We start from the raw sequence: 24,215 nt of genomic DNA, 5'->3' as shown, positions 1-24,215 counted from the left end.
ACCGAATTTGGCAAGTGGCTTACTTTCTTTTCGTCTGCGACAAGATAATAGTTGTTTGGTGACAGTATGTGATCTGGATAAATTGAACTTTGGCAAAAACTCAATTAACTCAGATGATGTTGGGGAGAGACTTGCTAGTCGTCTTTTTGCCTTCAGTTCTATTAGTTAACGTGAATTTTGGTTCCTTCGGCTACTAGACACAACTACTGAGTAATCATTTGTCACTTTAGGGTGTCATAGTTCGATTTTGGTTCTTTAACTGCCCTGTTGGCACTGTAGAATCATGATGAGGGAGAATGAAAGACCAAAACTATTTTAGGGATCGGGGGATAGTGCTTTCTCTAAGGTAGCCTCAGCTTCGAAAAAATCGGTAACACTTGGGTCGGTCTCTTTGTTAATGGTTGCAGCGTCTTTCAAATCCTTTGGCTCTCACTGATTTCCCGGATTTCTGTTCAAAAGCCAGGTAACCTTTTGCTCTTCTGACCGGTCACCGATCCTGTATGAAACAGACGCAATCTGATCAAATTTGAAATTGTGTATGCAATTGCTTAATTTAGCTACGCAGTGGGACTCCTAGCACCGCGTTTTGTCGCACAATGTAATGTTTTCCTAACATCATTTAGCAACCTTATAAACTGATCGAAAAAGAATTATGTCTTTTGATAGACATTTCGTGGTCTGCATCATTTTCTTCCAAATTTGATGCAAGAAATCAGTTTTGTAGATACTCAAATTGTCGCCACACCAGCTATGATATAATTACCACGTCAGTGTAGCAAGGGTTCGCTGCGCCTGCATTTGCAATGCTACGAATGTTTTCTTCAAAGGCAACAGAGGTAGTGAATTGACAATAGAAAAAGTCAAATTTAAGGGTCAATGGTGTTTCGGACAAGAGACTAAACTTAAATATTAAGGCATCCAGGAGATCTCTTGAGTTTTTAAACAAAACTTGCTTCATGTACTGTGTAAGTTAGCGGCAATTGCGATGGTGATGGTTGCTGAACGCTTTCTGTAGTAGATGGTGGAAATCCAGGTTCAGAACTGACCAATATTTCTTCCGTCGCCTGGCTTTCAGATTCCGGCTGGTGATGTGGAGGCGTTTGTAGCTGTTTCCCTTCTGCTCTCATCTTCAATGTCAGTGTTTGCTCGCCTTCTGATACAATCAACTTGGCATTTGGATCAGTAATTGATTCCGGTTCCTCTTCTTCATCCCCTACCGTGTCCCTTTCAAAGCCTGCCTCAGCAAAAGCCTCACTGAGGGAGTTTGGACTGCTTTGTTGGTCGAATGCCTCGCTTGCACCCTCATCAGAGGTTCTGCCGCCCTCTCCTTCAACTGTTGAATCTACCTGTGCTATCGGTGCAATAGGTATCCTCACTCGTTTCATGGCTGGCATTGGCTCCATGAGTGAGGTCACCTCACCATCGGGAGCCATTCGAGCATTTAGGGCAGCGTAACGCTTATTCGGGGAGGTTCTAGCGTAGTTGCTGATTGGTTGTCTCAATCTACCGTAAGAAGGGCTTGAAACTCCGGGTGGAACGATCTCCACAAATTTTTCCAATGGGCCGTGCTGGCGCTGCAGTGTGGCCGCAAGGATGTCCAGATCATGATAGGTGTGTCTTTCGTTGGTGAAGACGTATGGTTGTCTGTGTTGGACACTGTGTGGAAAGTAAGGCGAGGTATCGATGTTGTTTGGTTCTGAAATCCCTCTGCAGTGAATTACTTGAGAAGCGGTACTGCCGACTATGGGCGTGTAAACATAAGGAGGATGGATGTAGTGATATGGGTTGGCGGTAGCCACGATTCCGGATGCCGGTTTTAGGCTGGTACAGCGCCGCTGAAAGGTCGAAGAGTCGTAATCACCATGCTGGCCGAGGGTAACAGTCTGAGTGGTGCCTTTTGGTCCGATGAGTGTTCTAAATACTGCAGGTGGGACTTCCGTACCCTGAAGACCATCTTGCGATAAGGTGTGAGGACAGTTGAATGCAGAACGAGTGACCAATTCCGGATATTCGGCTGCACCCATTGGATCTTCAGGTCCGCCTGGGCCAGTGATGTACACTGACTCCAAATTCGTCAATACTGCCGCACTAGCACTGAGCCCTCTTCGGAGACTGTAGTTTTGCATGGAGGCAGCAGCATGTTTGCTATTAGCTTAAATTAGTAAAAGTATCCGGTAAGGTAATTAGTCTCATTCAGATGAACAGTATATACAGAATCCAGTATTCTACACTGTTCTGACAGAGGCAATAATGGCTTACAGGGGACTGTTTTCGTGATTATGGGATTTTTCTACCTTATCCATTACATATAGTCTACTACAGTTAATGGCAGTTAATTGAGAATTCGTTAGCCAAACGTGAATCCGCCTACCTATCGGACTGAGGGCTAGCGCTTCTGAAACGGGACCTTCTGCCAGATTTTGCTTCGTAAAGTTGTTATCCACAAATACTATCTTCCCTGGCACCTGCGTGCTTGGAACCATACGATATAGTGATGCTTTCTCATTGGACTCAATGCCCTAAAATGTTGAAATGTAAATATTCGAACAAAAGTATGCGAAATTCCATCAAAAAAGCCTCCACGACTTTGTGTCTATCTTGGGCGTTTTTGACCTTGAAGACCATCCTTACCCTTGCCTTGGGATTCACTGTCACCTATTCGAGTGCTGTTTGTGCCCATTTTTTCAACACGAAGTAGGTGATATCCTTTCCCGAGTCAAACAGCGGGCACCCAGTTAATTTTATTTAATCACAATGTTCTAGTCCTTTCTGATCGCATGAAACAACTGAATCGTTTTTGTAACAATTTTATCGGAATTACCAGCAAAAGATGTGTTAATTATTGCGCATGTGTTCTTTTTGTCAGAAGTATTGCTTTATATCTTTGCATTAAAATCCTGTTGCAGAGTATAAGATATAATGAAGCTGATTCTCCACCCTAAAGTCATTGCCGTATGTATTGCACGTTCTAACATGCAAAGAACCTTGCACATCCTTTACGACACTCGCACATTAGTCTGATCACTTTTACTCAAATAACTCCCATCGTAGGGAGAAAAATGGCGTGAGTTGATGCCATGCAAACACATACGAGGTTCATTCTATCGAATTTGTCTATTCGGCGACAAATTGCGGGTAAAGTTGCACTTTCTAGATTTCTACTGTTTTTTTAATTATGCGAAAAAATGGGATATTTTTTAACAATGAAAAGTTGTAGAGGCTGTTTTTAGGTATTACGTGTCCGTTACTAATGGAAGTTTCAGATGATAAGTGAAATAAGCATCCTGAACTTGAGCAGAGAAACAACGATATGTTTGGATGAAAGTCGTTAGCTCACGAGTTTTATGCAAATAACTAAATATGTAGGTGAATCACCACTACTCAAACCCACTATGCTAGTGATAATCGCATTCATCGCCTTTGCTGGTGACCTCACCTTAGCGACTTCAACAAAGGCCTTCAAATTCTCCAGTAACTCTTCAGCAAGTAACACATGCTCACAATGTGATGTTTCAAGCTTCAATGAAAGCTGTCCGGTTCTCAAAAAATGTGCCCTTCAACATGGCTCCCGGCCCTTACACGCAGTCAATAATAATTTCGAAATCCAATTCGTTAAAAAATTTTGCTTTTTGCTGCTAAATTTGGCTTAGTATAAACAATATCAAATGTCTATTGAACGACTTGTACTCAGTGGTTACGACCAACCTAATTCAATCCTTGAATCGTGATTCATAAAACCGTAAATATTTCTTAGAACTAATCCACATTATTTGCATAAACAATGTAAATCTATGGCTTTGGATCAAAATAAACTTTGATATGGAATACCGAGCAGGTTTAGACGAAGACAAGGATAAATTGAACCACTAACGTTCTAGGTTATTTTAAATTTCACTTTTTGTGGATTCTAATCATTCTCAGGTGCTTTATAATTTAGGCAACCTTCAATAACCACGCGTAGGGCATATCGCCATGAGCAAAAAATGATTTATTGTTCTCTGGACCAGCAATAGTAATTCCCGTGGAAGCATGATTATTTTGCATCATAGTGCCATGTCCATTCATCCTCACTTGATATTTTAATTGGCATAAAGGTGGCGTTATCTTGGCCATTTCGGTTCATGTAAGAATAAATTTACTTGCATTAGCCTAAATAGCGCCTTGTGAAATCATTAAATTTAAACTGATACAAAATCAAGTTGGTGAAAAAATTCTAATCGAAGGTAGATTGACAGCATGCAATTGGAGGAACGATGGCGCGAAATAGATGATGGTCATCGGTGGAATGCTATCAAATTTGGTTGAAATATGTATTTCTCCTAGTGATGAATGTCGTTGTTATTGGATGCCTTTTACTATTAAACCCGAAAATTACTTGTATTTTTCCATTACAAACCATACTATACAAAACACAAACTTGACAAGCTACTAAACTTATTAGATTATTGGCTCTGTACGGGCTTAGTAAAAGTGCTATGGAGCATTAACTATCCATAAATTGAGTTTATTCATATATATCTGAAAGACTATTCTGATACTGCATGTGTTCACACAGTAACGCACTTTTTGAAAGCTGACTTGACAGGTGATTATGTGAACTCTATGCACACTTAACAGTGCAAACTGACCTAGTTGTCACAGTTTTAGTTTTACACGAATTGCGAAAAACAGTTAATTTTGTGTCACCGAAAATGTAATGGTCTTGAAGAAGGGTGCAGAGATAATGAAATTGGAGTGGTTGTCAAAACAACTGGCAATGCTTACCTCGCATGCGGCCGAATTATCATTCTTATAGTTTCCTGGAGTATAATCTAAATCTGTAGGAGATTCAGCATCTGAAAATGCAAGATTGGTAGTGAAAAATACAACCCGGCTAGTCTTTATTAAGCGTGTTAATGTCAGTTCTAGCGCCTTATTCTGACACTGGAAGGAAACTTTTAGCAGATAGAATAGCAACTGCTGAATGTAATTGATTCGATGATGCGGTTATGACTTATAAAGCAAATTCTTCAAATAGCATCTTTACTCCACTAAATTATTAACGCTTTCTAAAAGTGTTAGTGTTAAATTAACTCTATGCTTTAGAAAAGTGTTACTTGTAAGTCAGAATTATGGTCTTCTCTGAATAAAAGCACAAGTGTCTTGATGACCACCATCTGCGAAGTTGCAAAAATGATTTTGGAGATTCTGAGCTTCAGGAATAGTTTATGATGATGTAAACATTGCATTTCAAGAGCTATCAAATTAGGTGTGTCAATGAAGTCGCGGCAAATGCAAGAACGTTCTTGAAACAACCTCTTTATACTTAAAATGTAGGTGTCGACTTGTTCATGCGTCCTCGATTTCCATTGATCACAAGTTTGTAACGTAATGTTTTGGATAGTTATTTCTTTCACTTGGCTTTAAAAGATTCACTAATAAAGACCTTTTCATGATCTTTACCCTAGATGCACTTCTGAGTGGTTCGCTTATAAAAGGTGAATTCTGAAACTCCCTCGCAATTTAACTTACTACAGTGATGCATCCTCGATATTCCTATCATTAGATTAGCAGAAGACAGAGTCAGCTCTAGTTAATTCGTAAATTCGCCACGCTATATCAGTGTTGCCTGTTTAGAGTGAGGGGAAAGCTTAGCTTATCGAGGTTTGCAATAGCAAATTGAATAAGTTATTTTGTTTTGACCATAAGAACGTGATCAAAATTACAGACTTATCGAGGTCATTAAAGCTGTCAGTTTCTCAATACGTCAAACATTTTTGCGCGAAAATCTCCCGAATGATCAATCAACTCCTGCTTTATTCATCGGGGTGTTACATCATAGCATAAACTGGCAGTTTTTAAGGTGTCAGAAAATAAAGGTAACGTATCTTTCTGCAGTAGTTAGTAGGAGGGATTTTCGACTACTGCTGATAAAGTATGGAGAGGCGTTAATTGCACAACATTTCACAACAAATTCTGTGGGATAGAGAAACATATTTGCCTCCCTTCCAAAGTCATTGATTTTTTAAAGTAGTACGGGCATCACTTTCCTGTGACTCCTGACTCAGTGTTTTTTTATATTGTCATGATTTTTTCTCACTTTTATCCACCTGGCTCATGATCAAATAAATAATCAGAACGACTTTACTTCATACCATCCAGCAACACTTGATGAAACTCTACTCACCTTTGTGCTTTTGTTTTCCTCCAATCGAAAAGTAAATTGATTTTCTTTTCACCAAATATAATAGTATCAAAGCAGCGCACAAGAAGATGGCAAATATCACCGCAATGCATATGACTACGGCCTCACTAACTGTCACACCACTTCTTCGGTAAGACACACCGGACTTTTCGTATTCCTCTCGCAAATGTCGATGCTTATCTTCCCATTTGAATCGCGTTGAGGTCCATTCGGTGCCGACGTTACCATAAATCTTGCTGTCCCAAACTTCAGGGTATCCGACAGCATTTCCTCCAACCGACGGCAAAGAATTACCGGGGAAGCGGTTCGATGGTGAGTAGAGATTGGTGTCCTGGGTTGCAGGGTAAACAATTCCTCCAGATGTCCCCGATTTGCTTGCAGCAGGTCTGCCCAGGACTAGGCGTAAGCGGGCAGGACTTGCACAACGAGAAGGAGATCCTTGATCACAAGCTTCAAATTGAAGAAGGTAACTAGAGGCTTCCTTTGTGGCTGGATGGACAGTTTTAAGTACGAGGGAGCCGGTGGTTGGATCGAGGTAAAAAATTTCATCAGTGTTGCCTGAGGTGATAGCATAGCGTATTTGACCATTGACACCGGCATCGGGATCTTGTGCTTCGATGCGAATTAGGGGACGAGCAATTGAATTGGCTGAGAGGTGGTAAAATGTGAGTTAGATTTGCATTCATTGTCATGCTAATAGTTGCATTTGTTTTGAATTCAGAGAAACTATTTCCCATTAAGTAGGCATTAAGCACTTCAGATGTTCATCAAATATCATCGCTAAATTCACCATTCAACGAATGCTTAGTAAGGCCTCACTGATTAAATGTATCTCGCTAACCGCTCTACGCAATTAGCAGCCATGGTAGTTTATGTAATACTTGCGGGGACTTACATTGCGGTTAGTCAATTGCTAAAAATGAATAAGGCGTGGATACGTTCATTCTGTCTCTAAAACCAGTTCAAGAGCCATTTTTAACAGAATTTAAAGCTGTAAACAGCATTTAACCCCAGACAATCTTTCTTAATTTAAAAGTTTATGTATAGGTATATAGCAATGCAAAATCATACCTGTTTGGCATTAAAGTAAATTTCTCACTCGAACGCTTCATAAAGTAGCGCCTTGGCTTGACTGATAGACGCGATTGAAAATTGTTTTTAAAGGATAAAGAAATCTTTACTGAATTATAATCGCCAGGTTTTTGTTAAAACACAAGCTCTAATCAAGGTGATCAATTACGAGTATTTGTCCAAAAAACTTATAACGTTTTTTTTAAAAAAAAACAAGTTTAAAGTGAGTGGGTCGTAAAATTTAGTTAAAATAATGGAAGGAGATCGAGCATATTGCTCGGAATTCCGTAAAATAGTGAAATATTCATTAAGCTTCAAGATACAATCACCTGGGATACCTTTTATGCTTTTAGTGTGGGTGAAGCATTTGTGTAGATGACTTCGAGCATCCTAAGAATTCATTCACCACTTTCTTGTCATTTGATAATCTATTATTAACTTTGTTTCGCAAATGATTAAATAACAAGAACAATTACAATTGACATCGATAGAGCCACTGCTGACAGGCAGACTGACAGCCACAACGGGAATGCGATCAGTGTCAGTGGCGGAGGCGGAGGGAGAGTCGACAGGCTGAGGGAGCGATGAGAACGCCTCTTTCTCGAAGTAGGATTCATCCGGCCCCTTAGTGTCCGTCATCTCGGCTGGTGGTCTGATGAACACTGGGTCGTTGTCGTTCTCGTCCTAAAACAGCAAGACATCTCTTGCGCCTCGATTTATTGAATGCATTCCAACAATAAACAATGTTCTATCAAGAATGATTATGCATTTAATGAACTAATCTAATAACCTTCAAACTTCGGGGCAAAACATTGCTTGTTCAAAAAACTGCAAAGATGAATTTCGAATTCAGATAACTAGCGCAAGTGTATTTGCATAACTATAGTGGCATTGCTATTGAACAACCAATATTCTCACTATTTTTGCCGATGAGGCTCCATAGCAGCATCGAAAGCCAGCCTTGCAACATTAGTTCGCTTGTTACTTGTGGTGCAGCCACTTTTACCAAAGTGTTTTCGATCGAAACCAAGCGCCCATTACATCCCAAATAAGTTCACATACAGCGTTCGTAAGAATTGCGACTACATAGGAGTTGGTTACTGTCTCTAATTTGGGCACATCAACGATATATCTGAACAGCAATAATACATTATGCCTAAGTGAATGGGAATTTCCCACAAAAACCTTTAATCAACCATTATTATTATCGTCTTAAAAATCGACAAAAAACTCAATTTGACTTTGTTACTTGCACCCAGAACTGAAGCAATGACTCTTGCTTTAATCTTTGTGACATCTACCGGTCATAGTGCTGGATTTGTCTAAGAGCGTATTCGAAATCAGAACTCGGTGTGGATGAATTAGTTAAGGCAAATGATGGAGTTGTCTTATTTATTTATGCTTACTTAACTTTAAGTTATTTAGGCAATGGGGTGACCTGCTTAAGGAATGAAATTCAAATTATGTTCATCGATTTCATGGGGACACCAATGCCTCGGTAGGTGGGTGTAAAATAACATATGAGCAAGTGTACAGGGTTAGGATATAATGTTTGGTTTAGCGTGCATCAGAGATCTTAATTTTTTAGGAAACCGGTATTTTAAGAATAACATTTGACGAGTCTTTTTGACTGATCCAAAAAGTGCTTCCAATTTTTAAATGCCTCTAATTGAGAATAAAGTACTGATTTCAAAGTACTATAAAGTATTGCTAAATTTGTTGCAGCAAAAGGTTGGTTTAGTGTTCCTTAGTTGTATTAACCCTTAATGTTCCCTTATTACTTATTAATACTGTGGATAAGCTAAGTTTCCTCATGATCAGTCCCCGGCAATCACTAACCTAGTGGTGATACACGTGAAGAATGTCACAGTCGCACGAAAGTTACCTCAAACGATATGCTATCGAGATTAGAATGAGGCGCTTATTATATCTATTGCACACCATCAATTATCACTTCAAATAAAATTGGGATCTTTTAATCTCTTGCAAGCAGTTTTATTAGAAGAAAGAATAGAGACCCAGCTCTACGCCCGCAATTGGGATGATTGCCTTGGTGAATCAGAGACGGTTGCAAAGTACCAGATACCGTCCTCATGGGGCGCGCCAGATTGCACGGTGCTCCTGTTCTCTACCCAAGCTATGTGCTAGGGCACACACACGTGGATTCAAAGACGCCAGGTACCTCCGTGCATGTGGTAGTGGTGTAGGTAACCAGGCCTCCCTCGGCCCCAATACCTGTACAGTATCCTGCCGTGCTCGTTCCATCGTATGTGTGCAACTACCCATGCCTTACAGCTTACGTAACAATGCATTCAATAGGGTTCGCAACCACAACATTACTATGATTTGGCATGCGGCCGTATGTGGAAGTATTTTAAACCCTCCTTTCTCCGTTGAAAGCTCTCGTTACATTCGCAGAGTTTTCACTTTTCACTATTTACTAAACGAATGTAATTAATGCGGCTTATTATGGGGAAGCATTTACAGTGGTTTCTATCAGGGACTGACGCACCTGCCCTTGCATGACATTCAATAAGTGATGCAAAAAAACCTTACCTCAACTAGAACGGTAACACCGGCAGTTGATGTTCTGGAAACCCCATCGGCTGGACCCCTGTCGACAGCAATCACACTAAAGGTGTAATTTGCATGAGCTTCCCTATCCAGAGGTCCCGTAGTTCTCAGCTGTCCGGATGCTGAGTGAATGGTAAAAGCATTTTCCACGTAGGGAGCGGTGCCCTGTGCAAATTGAATATTTACATCTCGCAGCGCCCGCGAACCGTCTGCTCCATTACTATTGTTGATGGAGCCAATAACACCCCAAAAACTCACATCAGGATCGATGGCGCTGATGCGACCAACGAGTGTGTGAGCTGGAAGATTCTCTTTTATTGAAAACTGATAGGAATCGACTGTTGTTGGCTCATCGAGAATGCTGGGTGCATATAGTTGCTGGTTGGTCTTAACGTTATCCAAAACTTGATGGAATACTGGTGACCAGTCGTTCATGTCAAATATCTGCACGTAGACACTGGCGGTGCCCGTGTGTGATGTTGCGGTAGGATCAGATGGCTGATCTACTGCAATTACCTTCAGTTTTATTAGTTTTTCCTTTTCTGCGTCAAAAGACCTTAACGCAAACAACTCTCCAGTGATTGAATCGATACGAAATAGATCGGAGGCCTGGGCTGGAACAATCCCTTGGCCATAATCACTTAAAGGAAAGAGGCTTGGTCGCAACTTTGGCTCCTCAATTTCAATAGAGGGCAGAAGACTATATATAATTTTTGCATTGTCACCTTCATCTTTGTCGTAGGCAATCACACGCCCGATTCTATAACCCTGCAACGTCCCATTTGCGTCACTTCCAGTTGAAGGAACTTTAGTATTTTCATTGACAGAAAAGTAGAAGACAGGCCGAAGGAAGCTGGGAGCCTCGTCATTGACATCTAGTACACGAATATTGATCAGCAAATCTGCTGTGTTGTTGGCTTCGTCTACACAGTGGATCCGTACCTGGAGCACTTTGGTGGTTTCCCTGTCAATAGGCTCCTCGAGACTGAGAAGGAAGTCGTTAATGTTTGGTGCCACATTCACATTGCCAGTGGACGAGCGGTGGGTAAGTGGTGTAATGCGCTTAAGGGAGAGGTTCTCGTTATCTGGAACAGTGCACTCAACACGATCTTGACCTTCAAAATCAGGATCGCGAGCTTGAATGTAGGCAAGTCGAACTGGTACTGATGAATTCTCTGTAATTACACCTGAAAATGCAAGGCAAAGAAAAAACCTCGAGAGCCGAACATCAAAATCGCTGCTTGGCTTGCTCAAAAGATTAGTACAAAGCGCTTAATGCAGCACGAAGTAATTTTCAAAAGCCAATATTCTTTCTAGACCTTATAAGTTGTAGCAAAACAATGCAAAAACTACACAGAGCTGTACGATTCGGTGTTACTTCTAAATGAATGAAAATCCTGATTTTAACGCACGTATGCGTTATGAAAATGATGATTTTAAATCTAGCAACCGTTTTTGGCTGTTTACTTAGCAATCGAGAGACTTTGCGTAGAACTTGCAGTAACAAAACCGTTTTCACCTAAAGTGTTTGAAAATTTATCATATAATGCAAAAGCATGGAGATTTACCTTTGGAGTTTCTACACATGGTACTTTAAGTCATTCACATAGACCTCTTCACTGCCTTTGATCATGCACCCAGCATAAAAAAGGAAAATATTGCCAATATTTGTGCCTTTCAGCAATAAATAAACTGCAAGAAATTGTGCACTGTCTTCCATCTTTAAAAATTCAAACCTTTTGACAGTCGAACAAATCTGGCAATCCTCTGTCATATTTAAAGCCAAACGTGGAATATAGGAAGATAGGACATGCACTTACTTTTCTTATAGGTGATACGGCACAAATTTTGCTTATCCTTATTTACAGATCTGCTAAAATACAACTTTGCCTTTTAAAGTAATTCTCTTTTGCAGTTCTTTAAAATGAAGGAGAGTGTTGCAAACAATAACATTCAATTTCTTTATTTCTTGCTCATTTCGCATAGGGGTGAAGAGCATTATAGGGATGTGACGTTCAACTTTTTAGCTGGCACCTTACCGTAAAGATTTGACCTTTATCTCGATTTGTGACGTTTGCAAGAGAAATAAAACTTTTGGTCTGCAAACCCTAATAATTCAGATTTATTTTAATTCGACAAAATGACAGATTTCCTCTCAATTCAATTCAATTTAACGATGTGGACTTTGTATCCGAAAGTTAAAATATGTGAATCAAAAACTCTAAAAGACTCAGATACTTCCAGTTTTGCATATCACCAGCGTCTAATTGTATGCTGGAATCTTATTTTTACAGATGTTTAGCATTCGCTTGAATTACAGTTTTAGAAGATAACCCTTATGAAACACCGATTGTATTTTGAATGCAATTCAACTTGTTTCTTGTAACGTTTACTCTCATCTAAGAGAGGCTGGCGAGAGTCGGGAGACGGGATCAAGCAGTCCTCCTTATTGCAATAATTTACTTTTAAGTCTAAGTTTGTGACTAGCATCACTGAATGATTTCACGCCTAAAGGGATACGCGCTCACGTTTTATAATATTCGAAGTATTGTTTTTCAATTATTAAAAAACACTTACTCTAATGTAATTCGATACGATCATTGCAAAGGATACCTATCTACATACTTAAAGGCTCGTGGTTTAGATCGTTTGCTCTGTTATACTTAATAGATCACAGTTTTAATCGAGTTTTAAAACCATAGCATCTGAGATTCACGAATGGGAAGTATAAACACATCAAATCACCTTTGATTAGTTAGTGATTAGCATGTAAACTACGGTTGTACTTCTTGATTGAACCGATGTGGAATGAGTCTAAAATTCTGCTGCAATTCATTACAGCAAGATTACCTTTTTTAGAAAACCTGCCCATGTATTTGAGATTCCATAACACATAGAAAATAGCTATAAAAGGTACGATATAGCCTTTTCAATAGAAAACTTCCAAGGTTCGGTTAAAATCAACCCTAACATAGATTATTTAGGCAGAAATAACAGCACGATTTGGTCAGTACCTCACTTTCGGCAGCCTTATTGAGGCTAGAAGCACTACCACCAAGCCTTCATCGTTATTTTTAAACTAACGATTTATGTAAAGTTATTTCCGTAACAATGAGACCCTGGCAGTCGTTTTAGCATAAACCTTCATGCCACATCATATGAAAAGTGTATAGTATACACATTTGAATTTATTCAAAATTACTTCAAACTCTATTAATTTTTCTTTCTTTATGGCTCGAAATCAGTTGGCATATCACACTTGCCCAAATAACAATTCCACTTGATTATTAAATTAAATTGATCTTATTCTTAGGAGTCCGATCATTAAAGATCGTTCTCCCATCAAAACTTACGACAGCACTTATGAATAGATGGATATGAAGCACCTCAGGTACGCTTCCACAATGAAACAGACCTTTTAGCATTTCGATAATTGCCGTTAATGCACTAATTTGGGTCAAAAATGTACTATTGATGACAGTGAAGATCACGTATGAGCCCTACCTAACATTGCTAATCATTTAACAGTGCTACAGTCCAAAATATAGGTGCTTTAGTTAACCCAAATAAAAAGGTGCAAAAAATGTAAAAAAGAGTCTAGGTCATTCTGGTTTTATGCCCAAGACTCTCAGACAAACGACAATTTTACAGGAATTCACATTCTCTTTTTTCTCTAATTGGAGGAATCCAATAACAAGGCAAAGTTATGAAGTATACCTGCTTCGCCGTGCTTAACAAGCTCAGGTGACCCCAAAAAGCGCGAAGTGATGATCGGCCTCTCGTCGTTTTCATCAATGATTGGAATAACAACCAGGGCGGTACCAGTTTTTTCATAAGGCGGTGGAGCCGAATCCGTGGCTTTTACAAAAAATGCAAACTGTTTTCCTTCTGTAGGCGGAGCCTCACGAAGCGCGGAAGTAGAACTGGCCATGTGTCCCGAGTCCAAAGTTTCATAGTCTAGCCAATGTCGCAAAATTATTCGACCATCTGGATGTACTGAAAAGATCTCCCCGATCAGCCGATTTGAGCTTGGAACCATCGAATATGTAAGGCGCGAGTTACGTTCTGAGGCATCTCCGTCAACCGCAGTGACATTGAGAATGACCTTTCCCGGATGCGTTCGTTCTGAAATGCCTTGGCCGCTAGGTAAAGTAAAAATCTGCTGAGTGAAAACTGGCGCCTCGTCGTTAACATCAATTACATTAACCCGTAAATGTGCTCTTCCCACATTTGGCGGTTCACCCGCATCTGAAGCAATCAAGAGGAGGTCGTAGACGTTTTGTTTTTCGTAGTCAATTGGCTGAAAAGGAGTCAATTGTAGCATTCCATTAACTAGACCACTTATTGTAAAAGGGGCTGGGCCCTGGTCACGCTCACTTGAGTCTTCACTCAAGGGACTTCTATAGTTTTCTAAACGGTAAGAAATCTCTCCGTTTCGACCGGAATCGGGATCGTAGGCGGCTGGAACAAGGACCTTATTCCCTGAACCTTGTTCGAGAATGTTTGTTTCCAGAATGGGCAAAGCGTCGAGTTGTTTTCCCGCCGAATTCCAAGATGGCGTATTATCGTTGACATCCTGAATCACGAGCTTAATTGGAATTGTTTGAACAGATACTTCCCGGTTATTTTCAACCTGTGCTGTAGCTAGTATGTTGATTTGCTTTATACAAGAGCCTTCCAGATCTAGGTACGTCAGGGAGATTCCGGAGGACTGGGGACAGAGGGCCTCTCTGTCTACCCGACCATCAACAAAAAGACGGCCTGTTTGAGGTTCAATTTTCAGCAGTCGAGTTAGCATTTCGTGGGAATCGAGGAGTTGATAGGTCGCCTGAAAGCCCATTCCAACGGCGTTGTGTAGATATTCAGAGACTCCTCCAATTTCGGTCCCATTTGAAGACTCTTCAATGATATGAAACATTTGCGAATGCGAGTCAGTAAACGCATAGGCGTTTGACGAACTCCAACTTATGCTTGTGAGTAGGGCTAAGACTACCATCAAATTCATCTGTAAGGGAAGACATTCAATTAAAAAGAACTAAATTTGGACGAAATATTTATTCATTATCATGAAAAATTTACATTGATTTCAAATTCCGATTTAAAAGCTTATTTGTTAAGTCCTTTTAATAGTTGTTTTACTTTGCCTAGACATTGGGGTTCTGCGGTTCAAGAACAGGCGTACATAATATTCTATAACTGGATTTTAATTTGCCTTTAGATATTTCATTCCCTCCTAAACAGTAAGGTATAATTGAACCACTCATACGTGCATCTGGGGCAAAGACCGTGAAAAGGTGTTTATTAGTATACATTTTAAAGTCATTTGTAGAACCTAGGATATTGCTAACATTTTACATCGGAGTTGCTATTATTTACAATGTTTCTGGCTGTTTTTGCAGGTCATTCAGGTAAAACACAGTTGAACTTATACTTGATAATAACAAACTTCGAATGCTACTGTCTCTGCGATTGAATTATAATGGATATTAGGTCGCATCAATTGTTCATATTTGTCGAAATCATAAACATTGTGAACCATTTAATCCCACTTAAGTTGCTGACCTGTTAACGTAAAAATAAATTTAATGAATTTAGCCCCAAAACCCCAAAGTTATGTGGGAATGCAACAAAAATTATTGCTTTGGATGTAAACACTTAGGATCTCCTGTGGCGGGTAACCTGGTTATCAGCAGACAACCTCTAGTCCTTGAAATCTCTACATAATCAAGTGGCAAATTATTTAAGGCATCAAATTCCAAGGCTTACCATTCACGCTAGTCTCACTAAATGCGTGCCAAGGGTAGTGTTCAAAAAATTTAGCCACACTTAAATAAGGCAGTATTTTTGCTTCATTTACACAAAATGCACACCCCGCATCTACTTGAACGCATGTTGAAATGCGAATTTAGGTGTGTTACCGGAAATGCACAACTGTTCGACATTGATGATACATTGATGAATCAACAAAAAAGGAAGTTCACGGAAAACGTTGCACGTTTCTTTTTTATTGCTCTGGTTCTAGTACAAAATGTGAGTCACAATGTTTAAATGAGGTCGACCATAACGACTTTGAGTGAAAGGCCTTAATGGCTTCCAGGAGTCTAAATTTGAATATTTTAATCTGTCAATGAACAGTCTATGAAATTGGAAATTAGAAGAACAGTTCCTTTTGGAGTGTCTCAAATTCATATACTTAAATAAAATAATGTTAAGATTTTATAAAATAGCCAACAGGTTTTTCCCAGTGTGGGCTTCCAACAATGATACACTAGGGGTTTTAATCCCACATCAGCTAGGCGCCGGAATTAAAGTTGGAAGTTGTAGCTAGTGCTTTTTGCACAACTTTAAGTTAGTGTAAAAACCTTATTGGATTTTTGCATAATCTGAAGTTACCCACCATATCGCTTCTATAAATGCATGCTGGATGATAACCACACGATGGTCTATGTTAAATGCTAGGTGTCCATGACCTCACTGTAAAGTCGGCAGTAAATGATAGGTTTTAAGAAGTAGTAATTTCACGTATTGATGCATTATTTAAATGTATGTAAATTGGATGCGGGACGTTTGGCATTTATTTCTCCGACAGTGCCGCCTTAACAAAATAACAAAGTGATAAACTAACTCACCTCTACAATCTTCCAAAGAGCAATGATGTTTCGTGGTTGTTATTCGAGGAAATATTATTTCGACAATGCGGCTATTCCCTGCATCGACGTCAGTTGTTGTAAGTGATGTGAAGTGAAAATGAGGGGTCAATTGGAGACACTTAGCATAAGCATGCGTTTACTCCGTTTGTGCCAAGTTTGCACCAACTCGTAAGTGCACACACGCGAATGCACAATGACCGCAAGAGCCAATCATCATGCTGTAAATTTACACCTGTATCGGACATGCGGTCAGCCAATCATCGCGGCGGCAATGTGTCAGTGATTCGTACCTACTATTTGCTCGCTTTCTTTCGCGGCGCACGTACACTTCCCGCTTTCTCACTCTCAACTTCACCGACTTCATTTGCACCATAGAAAAGTACCGAATGCATCTCTCCATTTTATTATAAGTGTGCGATGCCAAACTCAAGCTTAAAGTACTTTAGATAGAGGCGATTAGAAATAATTTACCGTTGTACTAACAGGTTTTCGAATTGTTCACTACTCACAGCTCACCCAAACTTTTAAGAAAACTAGGTTAAAGAAGTAAAGGCACATTGCTTTTACTTCCTCCAGTACTTCCATTAAACAGCAATTGGTGGCAGATTTGCTTTTTGTTACTAAAAGTATTCTCGTGCTTATAAATTTACTTACGAAAATGTCCGAAGCAAAGCATGGATCATCTTTTTAATGAAGTATGCATTCTCCCTCCCTCTCTCATAGTATCTAATATTTTGCCTGCTTCAAGTAATGGCAGAACAATATTTCGAATTCTTATTTTAATCTTCAAGAAGGTAACACCGTCTTCATACTCCTCGTACACCATGAACCACATGGTTTTCCGAAAGATTGGGGAATCAATTTAACTGTTTAGAGCCGCATTATTGGATATGCTGATCAGGAATATATTTACGGTAGTTCCTAACAATTATTTATCGGTATTTTTAGAAGTGGCTCCACAAGACCTATCTCTTTAGCTAAAGTTGCCAACTTTGGGTTATCGTTCTGAGCTATCGTTTCAATCATTTGCAAACTTAACTAATCACCGGTGGAAAGAATTGGGTACTGCATTGGTAAAATCGTATTACGAGACTATCTTTTGATACGCCATTAGTGATTAGGAGTTTGATCCTTAAATAGGTTCGTACATAGTTAGCTAAAGTCATACAGAGAGACAACCATGAATGAGAGCAGTCCAACCGAAGCGTCTTGTAGTATTGTTGCATCGTTATATTACATGATTTACAAAGCTTATTAATAATAATCGTGACAAACGTATGGTGGGGTTTTGCAAATGGGTAAAAAATTTTCCACCGCATTCCACTTTTTTTCTGTCAGACATGAAGTGCCATGCAAATGAAGGTGGAGCAATATGTGAAAGGTTCAGCGTAGCCTGGTTTTTTTTTGAGTAAGTGAACGAAGATGCGTGATAAACTCCAATCCACATTTATATAAAATGATAAATTCTATTTCGTAAGAATTTCTCATAAAGAAAAAATCAAGTCTTAAAGAAAAAACACATTAATGAGCAACATTTTTAAATATTTTACAACGAGAAGTGCTTACAGCAAAAGCAAGCAGTTATTGCTAAGTCAGCTTTAATTTCTTGAAAAGTGCCCAAGTGGATTGGACACGGAGATAAATGTCGCGCTCTGTCCAATGTTTATCCGCCTATTAATGCCTAAGTAGTGATTTCAGTCTCTACCACCCTACCAGTCGAAATTAGCACGCTATCAGCGAAATATAAGCCGCACTTTCATACGTCTATTTCTCATGCACCGGTTTATATGATTCACTGAATCCATTTGTGGCATGAATAAATGAAAAAATTGCATTCAATTCGTAACAAATACTAATAGAAACTGTGAAATATGACAGTAAATTCGACACCTATCAGATCTAGTTACATGGTTGTAGAGGTGTCATAGGCCGTGGAGATAAACTGACTCTTTTCGCACCCTTGAATAAACCCCGCAACTAATGCACGCTCACGCACACCGGAAATTGTTTACGTGGAAGCATAAAGCCAGACTTCATCAACAACTCCACGCCAAGATGTAAATGTCAGCACAAAATATGTACAGTAATCCCTCCGCTTATGTGTACGAATAGCCCGTGGTTTCCAAAAAAGTTTCTTATGTCTACCTTTCAAATCAATGAAGTTTATGGTAGTGCTGAAAGAGCCCGGCTGATAATACCCTGAAAATGCGAACAAACGTGGCTCCTCAAGGAGAAGGAATAGGTGAGCAGCAATATAAATAATTGAGCTCGGTATTTCCTTGACAGCCTATAGTAAATGGACTTGCTGACTTACTGCCAGGATGTGAGCATTATATTTCTTCGGTGGTTCAAATGCTTCATTATTGTTAATGCTGACCATGCATACAATTAAACCGTGGTGTGGCACTTATTAATTACCGTAAATTGTCACTCCCGGGATCCGCAGCGTTTTACACATCAATTTTGAATCAAGCGCAGACCTCAATTTTACCACCTCTAGAATTGCATTTAAAATAGCCATTTCGCTGAAAAATGGCTGATTCTTTTTACGTCACGAGTGATTTTATTGTGATAGAAAGTTAAATACACTTGTTGTCGTGAATTTATTGTCTAAATCGGGTATGCTTGCAGCTTCAAATGAGTAAATACTGTTTATCCCTCTAACTTGCGGCATAACATTTAATTCCTCCATTATGAAATATTAAAAAAGATAAGCCACGGTTTAAGCATAAGGAAACAAATTTACCGCATGTCGGTGCAAATTACAAAAGCTGTCATTTTTATTGCCAATCTAAAAATGTCATTCAATCGAAAGTCAAATGTTATGAACGTACCTTTGGACATATAATGAGTAGAGTTGGTGCTCTGATTTCTGACATTTGTGATATTTGACGTTTGTTTACTATCATCATGGCAGTGTGGTTCAACAAGTCCAAACATGCCCATTTCAATTTACATTTACCGAATCGTTCTACTTTTCAAATTTTTATGGTATTTCTTGTTCACACATCAATAAATAGAAGCACGTGGGCAAGACATTTATAAACCTGTTTACTCAATTTTTAAATTTTACCATAACCTACCTTTAGCAGATATTTGCAAATTATTTACAAAAAGATCCTCCTGTGGATTCATGCTAACAGACAAACCCCCAGTTGTTGCTTAACAAAGGTTATGTATGGTTATGTTTTCCCCCAAAAAATCAGACTCGAAGCTTTTCTAAAGCCCTTAAGAGTTGAAAATAGGAATGCCCGAATAGATTTGCACATACTTGAGAACTTATAAGCGCTACTGATGCAATTTGACAATAGGTATGTTAATGCTGAGCTGAATCATGTAATTCGCTTTTGAACTGCAATGCGTGCCACTTCATCAGTAGTCGTAAATTGGGCGCAGTCATCGTGTTTTGTGCGGACCGCATGCACGCGAGACTGCAATACAGCTTGCCAAACACACTATGCAAACGGCCACAAACCGCTGGCGAAAATCCCAAACGAGGCCAGCTGACAGTTCTTCCTCTCATTAAGTATTTTTTTCAACATGACGTCCAGTGGCACCAAAGTGCCACAATCGGGTGCATTTGTTGGGTAGTGCAGAATAAGAGGGTTTGTAATGGTGGTAGCGAAAAAGTTGGGATTATTGTGGATGATCTAAGAAACCACCTGTTTATTTCGGCAAGTAGACGCTTCTCCCACCTCCCAAATCTCTCATTAATTACCTTTAAGCCTTTAGTAATTAGTGATAGTCGACCCTAGTTATTCATGTTTTTTGGCGAACCTCGTAATAGCTATCAGCCTCTAGATACTCATGTGACTTCTTATTATGCCGTCAAAATTTTTGCAATGTCTGGGGGTTTGTGAATGTCCTTTGACTTTGATTTGCAATTGGTGAGTTTGGTAGCGAATATTCATAATCTATTCATACTAAAAGAACCCCGAATTGAAAATCAGCCTTTAACTACCACTTTCTAATATCCTAATAATCATTCATCAAACACTTCCTGTCATGAGATATGCCATTAGAAATTTATTTAATAAATAAAACCCGATTATGCTATTTGAAATCCAACATATCCTCTTTGGCACCCACCATGTCTAAGCTGCAACAGAGCAGGCTTTTACAAAACTATTCAAGTTTAACATCAAAATGTTTTAAACGTGGCATCATGTTAAATCCAATGTGCATTGAAAACACGCGTTCATTTTTTTACGGTCTAGTGGAACCACTTTCATCGAAATACTGAGTAGAACAATATGGTCGAAATTGATGACGTGAAATCAGTAACTCATGAAAAGAATGTACATAAATCTATCAGGAATATTGGTGTTATGCACACTAGTACGACAATCATATATCACCATACTCCAAAAAAACCACTGGTTTGGCCAGACAGTCGGCGCTTTCCACGGTGTGTGCCGGTGCCGTGGGGGACATTTTGTCATTTGAGGCAGTCTCGGATGACTCTCGATGGCCTTGGACCAAGATACCACCGAGATCTTGCGAAAAAGAGGTGATGGGATTCAAGTAATCTGGGTCAGCAACCGAGATTCTTCTTCGACCAATTAGACCACCCAGAGAGGGTGCTGTTGAGTTCTCATTGGCATAAGCCACCCTACGCCTATGTGTACACATTGACCTATAAGTAGTAAAAGACATGTTAATACATAAACAGTCTGTCCCATAGAAGCCATAGTAAAGTCACCGCTTAGAGAAACATCGTAGACTTGAGAGTTTACGTGCCAGTTCATAAATTCCTAGTCCCCATTCTAAGTTTCAGCGTCCTTGATCCCGTTCTTTGCCCTTGTCTAATCAAAACCTCATCGTTATCCTTTTTGGCCTATCCCTTCCGAATGTTTACTGCAGTAACCGAAGCAACAAATTGGTAGTAGAGTGGGGAACCTCTTGAACGTGGTCTTGTAATTCGATCAATATCGTATCTTAATTCACCTGCCTGGTAGAACAAACAGTGCAGAAGATGACAACATAGAGGCTTTCAGCAAAAGAATGCACCTAAGGTTGTAGTGGCTTCAGACGTTAAAGCATTCGCGTTTACGTTAATCGATTCAGTACATCAAAAACCTTCGAAAATGCAAACTATTGGTGATACACTGTTATTTCTCAACACAAATTTTAAAAATCATTTTTAACATTGTCCACTGCTGTTCCGAAAGTCACCACAACAAGAAAGGTGGCAGTGCAAGATGGCACAAACTTATTCGATTCTTCAGTCAACTGTATGTCCGAAGCCTTTCACATTAGACCTTTGGACTCAAACCGAAGGGCAGAATACTTCTTCTGACTGCTGAACTTTACACTTCTCATCGCTTAATCCGAAGTGACTTAAGTGGCTTAACTTACTGTGCTTTCTTGGGGTTTGTATCTCGCGGGAACCGTATGTCTGCCATTTTCGCACTTTGTGTGGGAAAGAATGACAGAGAATTAGTTTTGCTCATGAAAGCCTTTTTAGGTGGTGGCACGATTGAGCTGACTGAATATGCCTCTATGCCTAAAATACAAGGCAACATTTGCTGTAAAAAGAAAATGTTAGAAGTCATTATGCAAATAAAAGTGCTTCCACATTTACTTTAGCAACTTAGGGTTATTATGCATACAGTTAACTTACCTTTGAGAGATGATTTAAATAACATGGGTGTGTATATTTTAATGCTGCCGCCGAACAATAATGCTGAATGGCAAAGTAACTTACGATCTTCAGATCTATCAGTAACGGGAAAGTGTGGAGAAGATTTTAAAATCAACGACGCCACCGAGTTGTCTAAAATTATTATATCGAATTAATAATGTTTGGCATTCCGTTTGTGAATTGCCTGCAAATTCTCGGCGTCACCTGTGTGCTCAGAATCTGTGCTAGAGCCGTTTGGCATACTTCGAGACTGATATTCCGAAAAACACCTCCTGGAAATTGACGTTAAACTCCCCAATGCATAACTCCATGGAGGTTTGGAATCTGTTAGCGCCTCTCGACTGTCATCCTTCGTTTTCAAAAAATTTAAAAATTAGATGTAGGATAGAATGGTATCTACTTACTTTTTTATAGTAAAAATGTCAAAACGGCTTACAGAATGTGGGCTTAACTTCGGCCTTTCCAAATTGCCTATAAACTTCCGGAAGTCTCTAAGATACTCATCGTCATCTTCCGATCCGTCACATCGCAGGTTGGAAGAAGGCAAAATTTGTTTGATGCCTAGAATCGACAAAACCCAGGGAAAACTCAATGATAATCATGGTTTAAAGGAGTACGTCAGACGCTTTTTATTTCTTTCGACGACCTTTAAAAGGCATTGGGACACGCCGGTCCGAAACTACATATTTTATAGGGAATCTTTCGAATTACAAGTCCCTTTATGCTGTTTTCTTCCTAAGCAATCCAATGCATTAGGAGCACCGTATAAAGATAAGGGTGGTGAAAGATCCAAGTATATCTTTTTTTGTAGCAATTTCATCCACACTGAAAGAAGGCACAGACACTCAGTGGGCGTACATCAAGTCTTTCCATTACATTTTATGCTTTACTCACTGACTTTTCAGTCACGTTTCCAGTCAGCAGTCAGAGCCATTATAGTATCAATATAGTCGCGTTGAATGAAGGATTGAAACAAAAGTATCTGGCAAAATGGCCTCATTTCGTGATGCAAGATGTTACAAGCTCTTCTGCATAGTAGAGTATTTATACATGCAAGCCTATTCACTGCACTTCCGTACACAGAGTTGTTTCTTCAATCAGTTTACCTTGTTCATAATTATCGGCAGGTGGGAGGCAACTATTATCGAGGGTGTAGACGTCTTTATTCTAAAATTGTAAAGGAAAAAGTAAATTTAAAAGTGCAATTATAGGTATGCAAGAATAATGCACCTGTAAATAAAATTATCTACGGGAAGTTTTGCAAAGCTCACTTCTTTCTATGTCGTAGGTGCATCTGTCATACCGCACTCGACTGTGCGTCGGAGAATCGTTGTGGTAAGAAAAAGTACAATTTCTAATATACATGATATTTAAATGGCGAGCTAAGATTAAATTCAAACGCATAAGGAATACAAACATACTTTCAAAAGAGCATCACGAGCCTTCTGTAGGAAACTGATGGTTGGTTTAGCTCTGCAGAAATAAAGAGTGTATTAGGACAAAAGGTGCAACCAATGTGCTAGAAACGTCTTCGAATTATTCCGCAACTGACTTGTACTTCGCAGTTATCGAAAAGTAAAATTAAAATTCATTTACAATTACATCTTTGAGTCATACTAGGGCAAAACTTCTTTTGAGGTCAACTATTCAAAGCCCAAATAGAGAGAGCAAATTCATTTGGCAATCTCAACTCAATCCATGCACAGATTGACGGTGAGAGCCCATCTCAATAAACGGGAGAAGCCAGCTTTGGAAGGGAACTTGACGGGGCAATTCAACGTCTGCAGAGTGTGAATCCTGTACTCACACAAGCATTTTTCGAAAAGACCGGACACATCAAACCGCCTAGTCGATAAAACAGGCGTACACCTGCGGCGAAGTGCGCAGCCCGATCTCAGAAGTGACCCAAATTTCCTCCTCAAAAAGGCAGCGTGATATAAAGGTGGGCCAACACCGCTGCACGGGTGTGGCCATGAAAATTGAGGAGCCCCTCAAGTTTACCCAAACGAAATGTTTAAAATTCACTGCATCTGCAGGTGCATTACTATTATGTCTGGGCAGAAGTAAAGCCAGAAAGTAATTATAGTATTTT

General features: G+C 39.5%; 2 protein-coding genes across 2 annotated transcripts in view; both read right to left on the bottom strand. All coding sequences in view use genetic code 11, as the record gives it.

Annotated features, from left to right (window-relative positions):
* Positions 1-938: 938 nt before the first annotated feature.
* EGR_01505 (Protocadherin-11 X-linked) lies at positions 939-14,747 on the bottom strand (the record flags this gene model as incomplete). Its single annotated transcript, XM_024490754.1, has 7 exons — positions 939-2,152; positions 2,372-2,519; positions 4,765-4,835; positions 6,326-6,832; positions 7,732-7,939; positions 9,812-11,016; positions 13,547-14,747. The coding sequence occupies 7 exons, from the start codon at positions 14,745-14,747 to the stop codon at positions 939-941; spliced, it is 4,554 nt and encodes a 1,517-aa protein (XP_024354619.1).
* Positions 14,748-20,826: 6,079 nt separating this feature from the next.
* EGR_01504 (Multidrug and toxin extrusion protein) overlaps positions 20,827-24,215 on the bottom strand; it is a gene marked incomplete at both ends in the record, with an annotated part of 29,704 nt that continues 26,315 nt past the window's right edge. Inside the window, 6 exons of the mRNA XM_024490753.1 lie at positions 20,827-21,115; positions 21,838-22,007; positions 22,560-22,684; positions 23,230-23,290; positions 23,545-23,596; positions 23,991-24,153. Coding sequence (XP_024354618.1) covers positions 20,827-21,115; positions 21,838-22,007; positions 22,560-22,684; positions 23,230-23,290; positions 23,545-23,596; positions 23,991-24,153 — 860 coding nt within the window. The remainder of the gene's footprint in view (positions 21,116-21,837; positions 22,008-22,559; positions 22,685-23,229; positions 23,291-23,544; positions 23,597-23,990; positions 24,154-24,215) is intronic.

This window comes from Echinococcus granulosus, assembly GCF_000524195.1.
Source record: "Echinococcus granulosus chromosome Unknown EG_S00006, whole genome shotgun sequence".
Classification (NCBI taxonomy): Eukaryota; Metazoa; Platyhelminthes; class Cestoda; order Cyclophyllidea; family Taeniidae; genus Echinococcus; species Echinococcus granulosus.
Note: the sequence above shows the minus strand (reverse complement) of the source record. Positions and strands in the feature narration are given on the sequence as shown.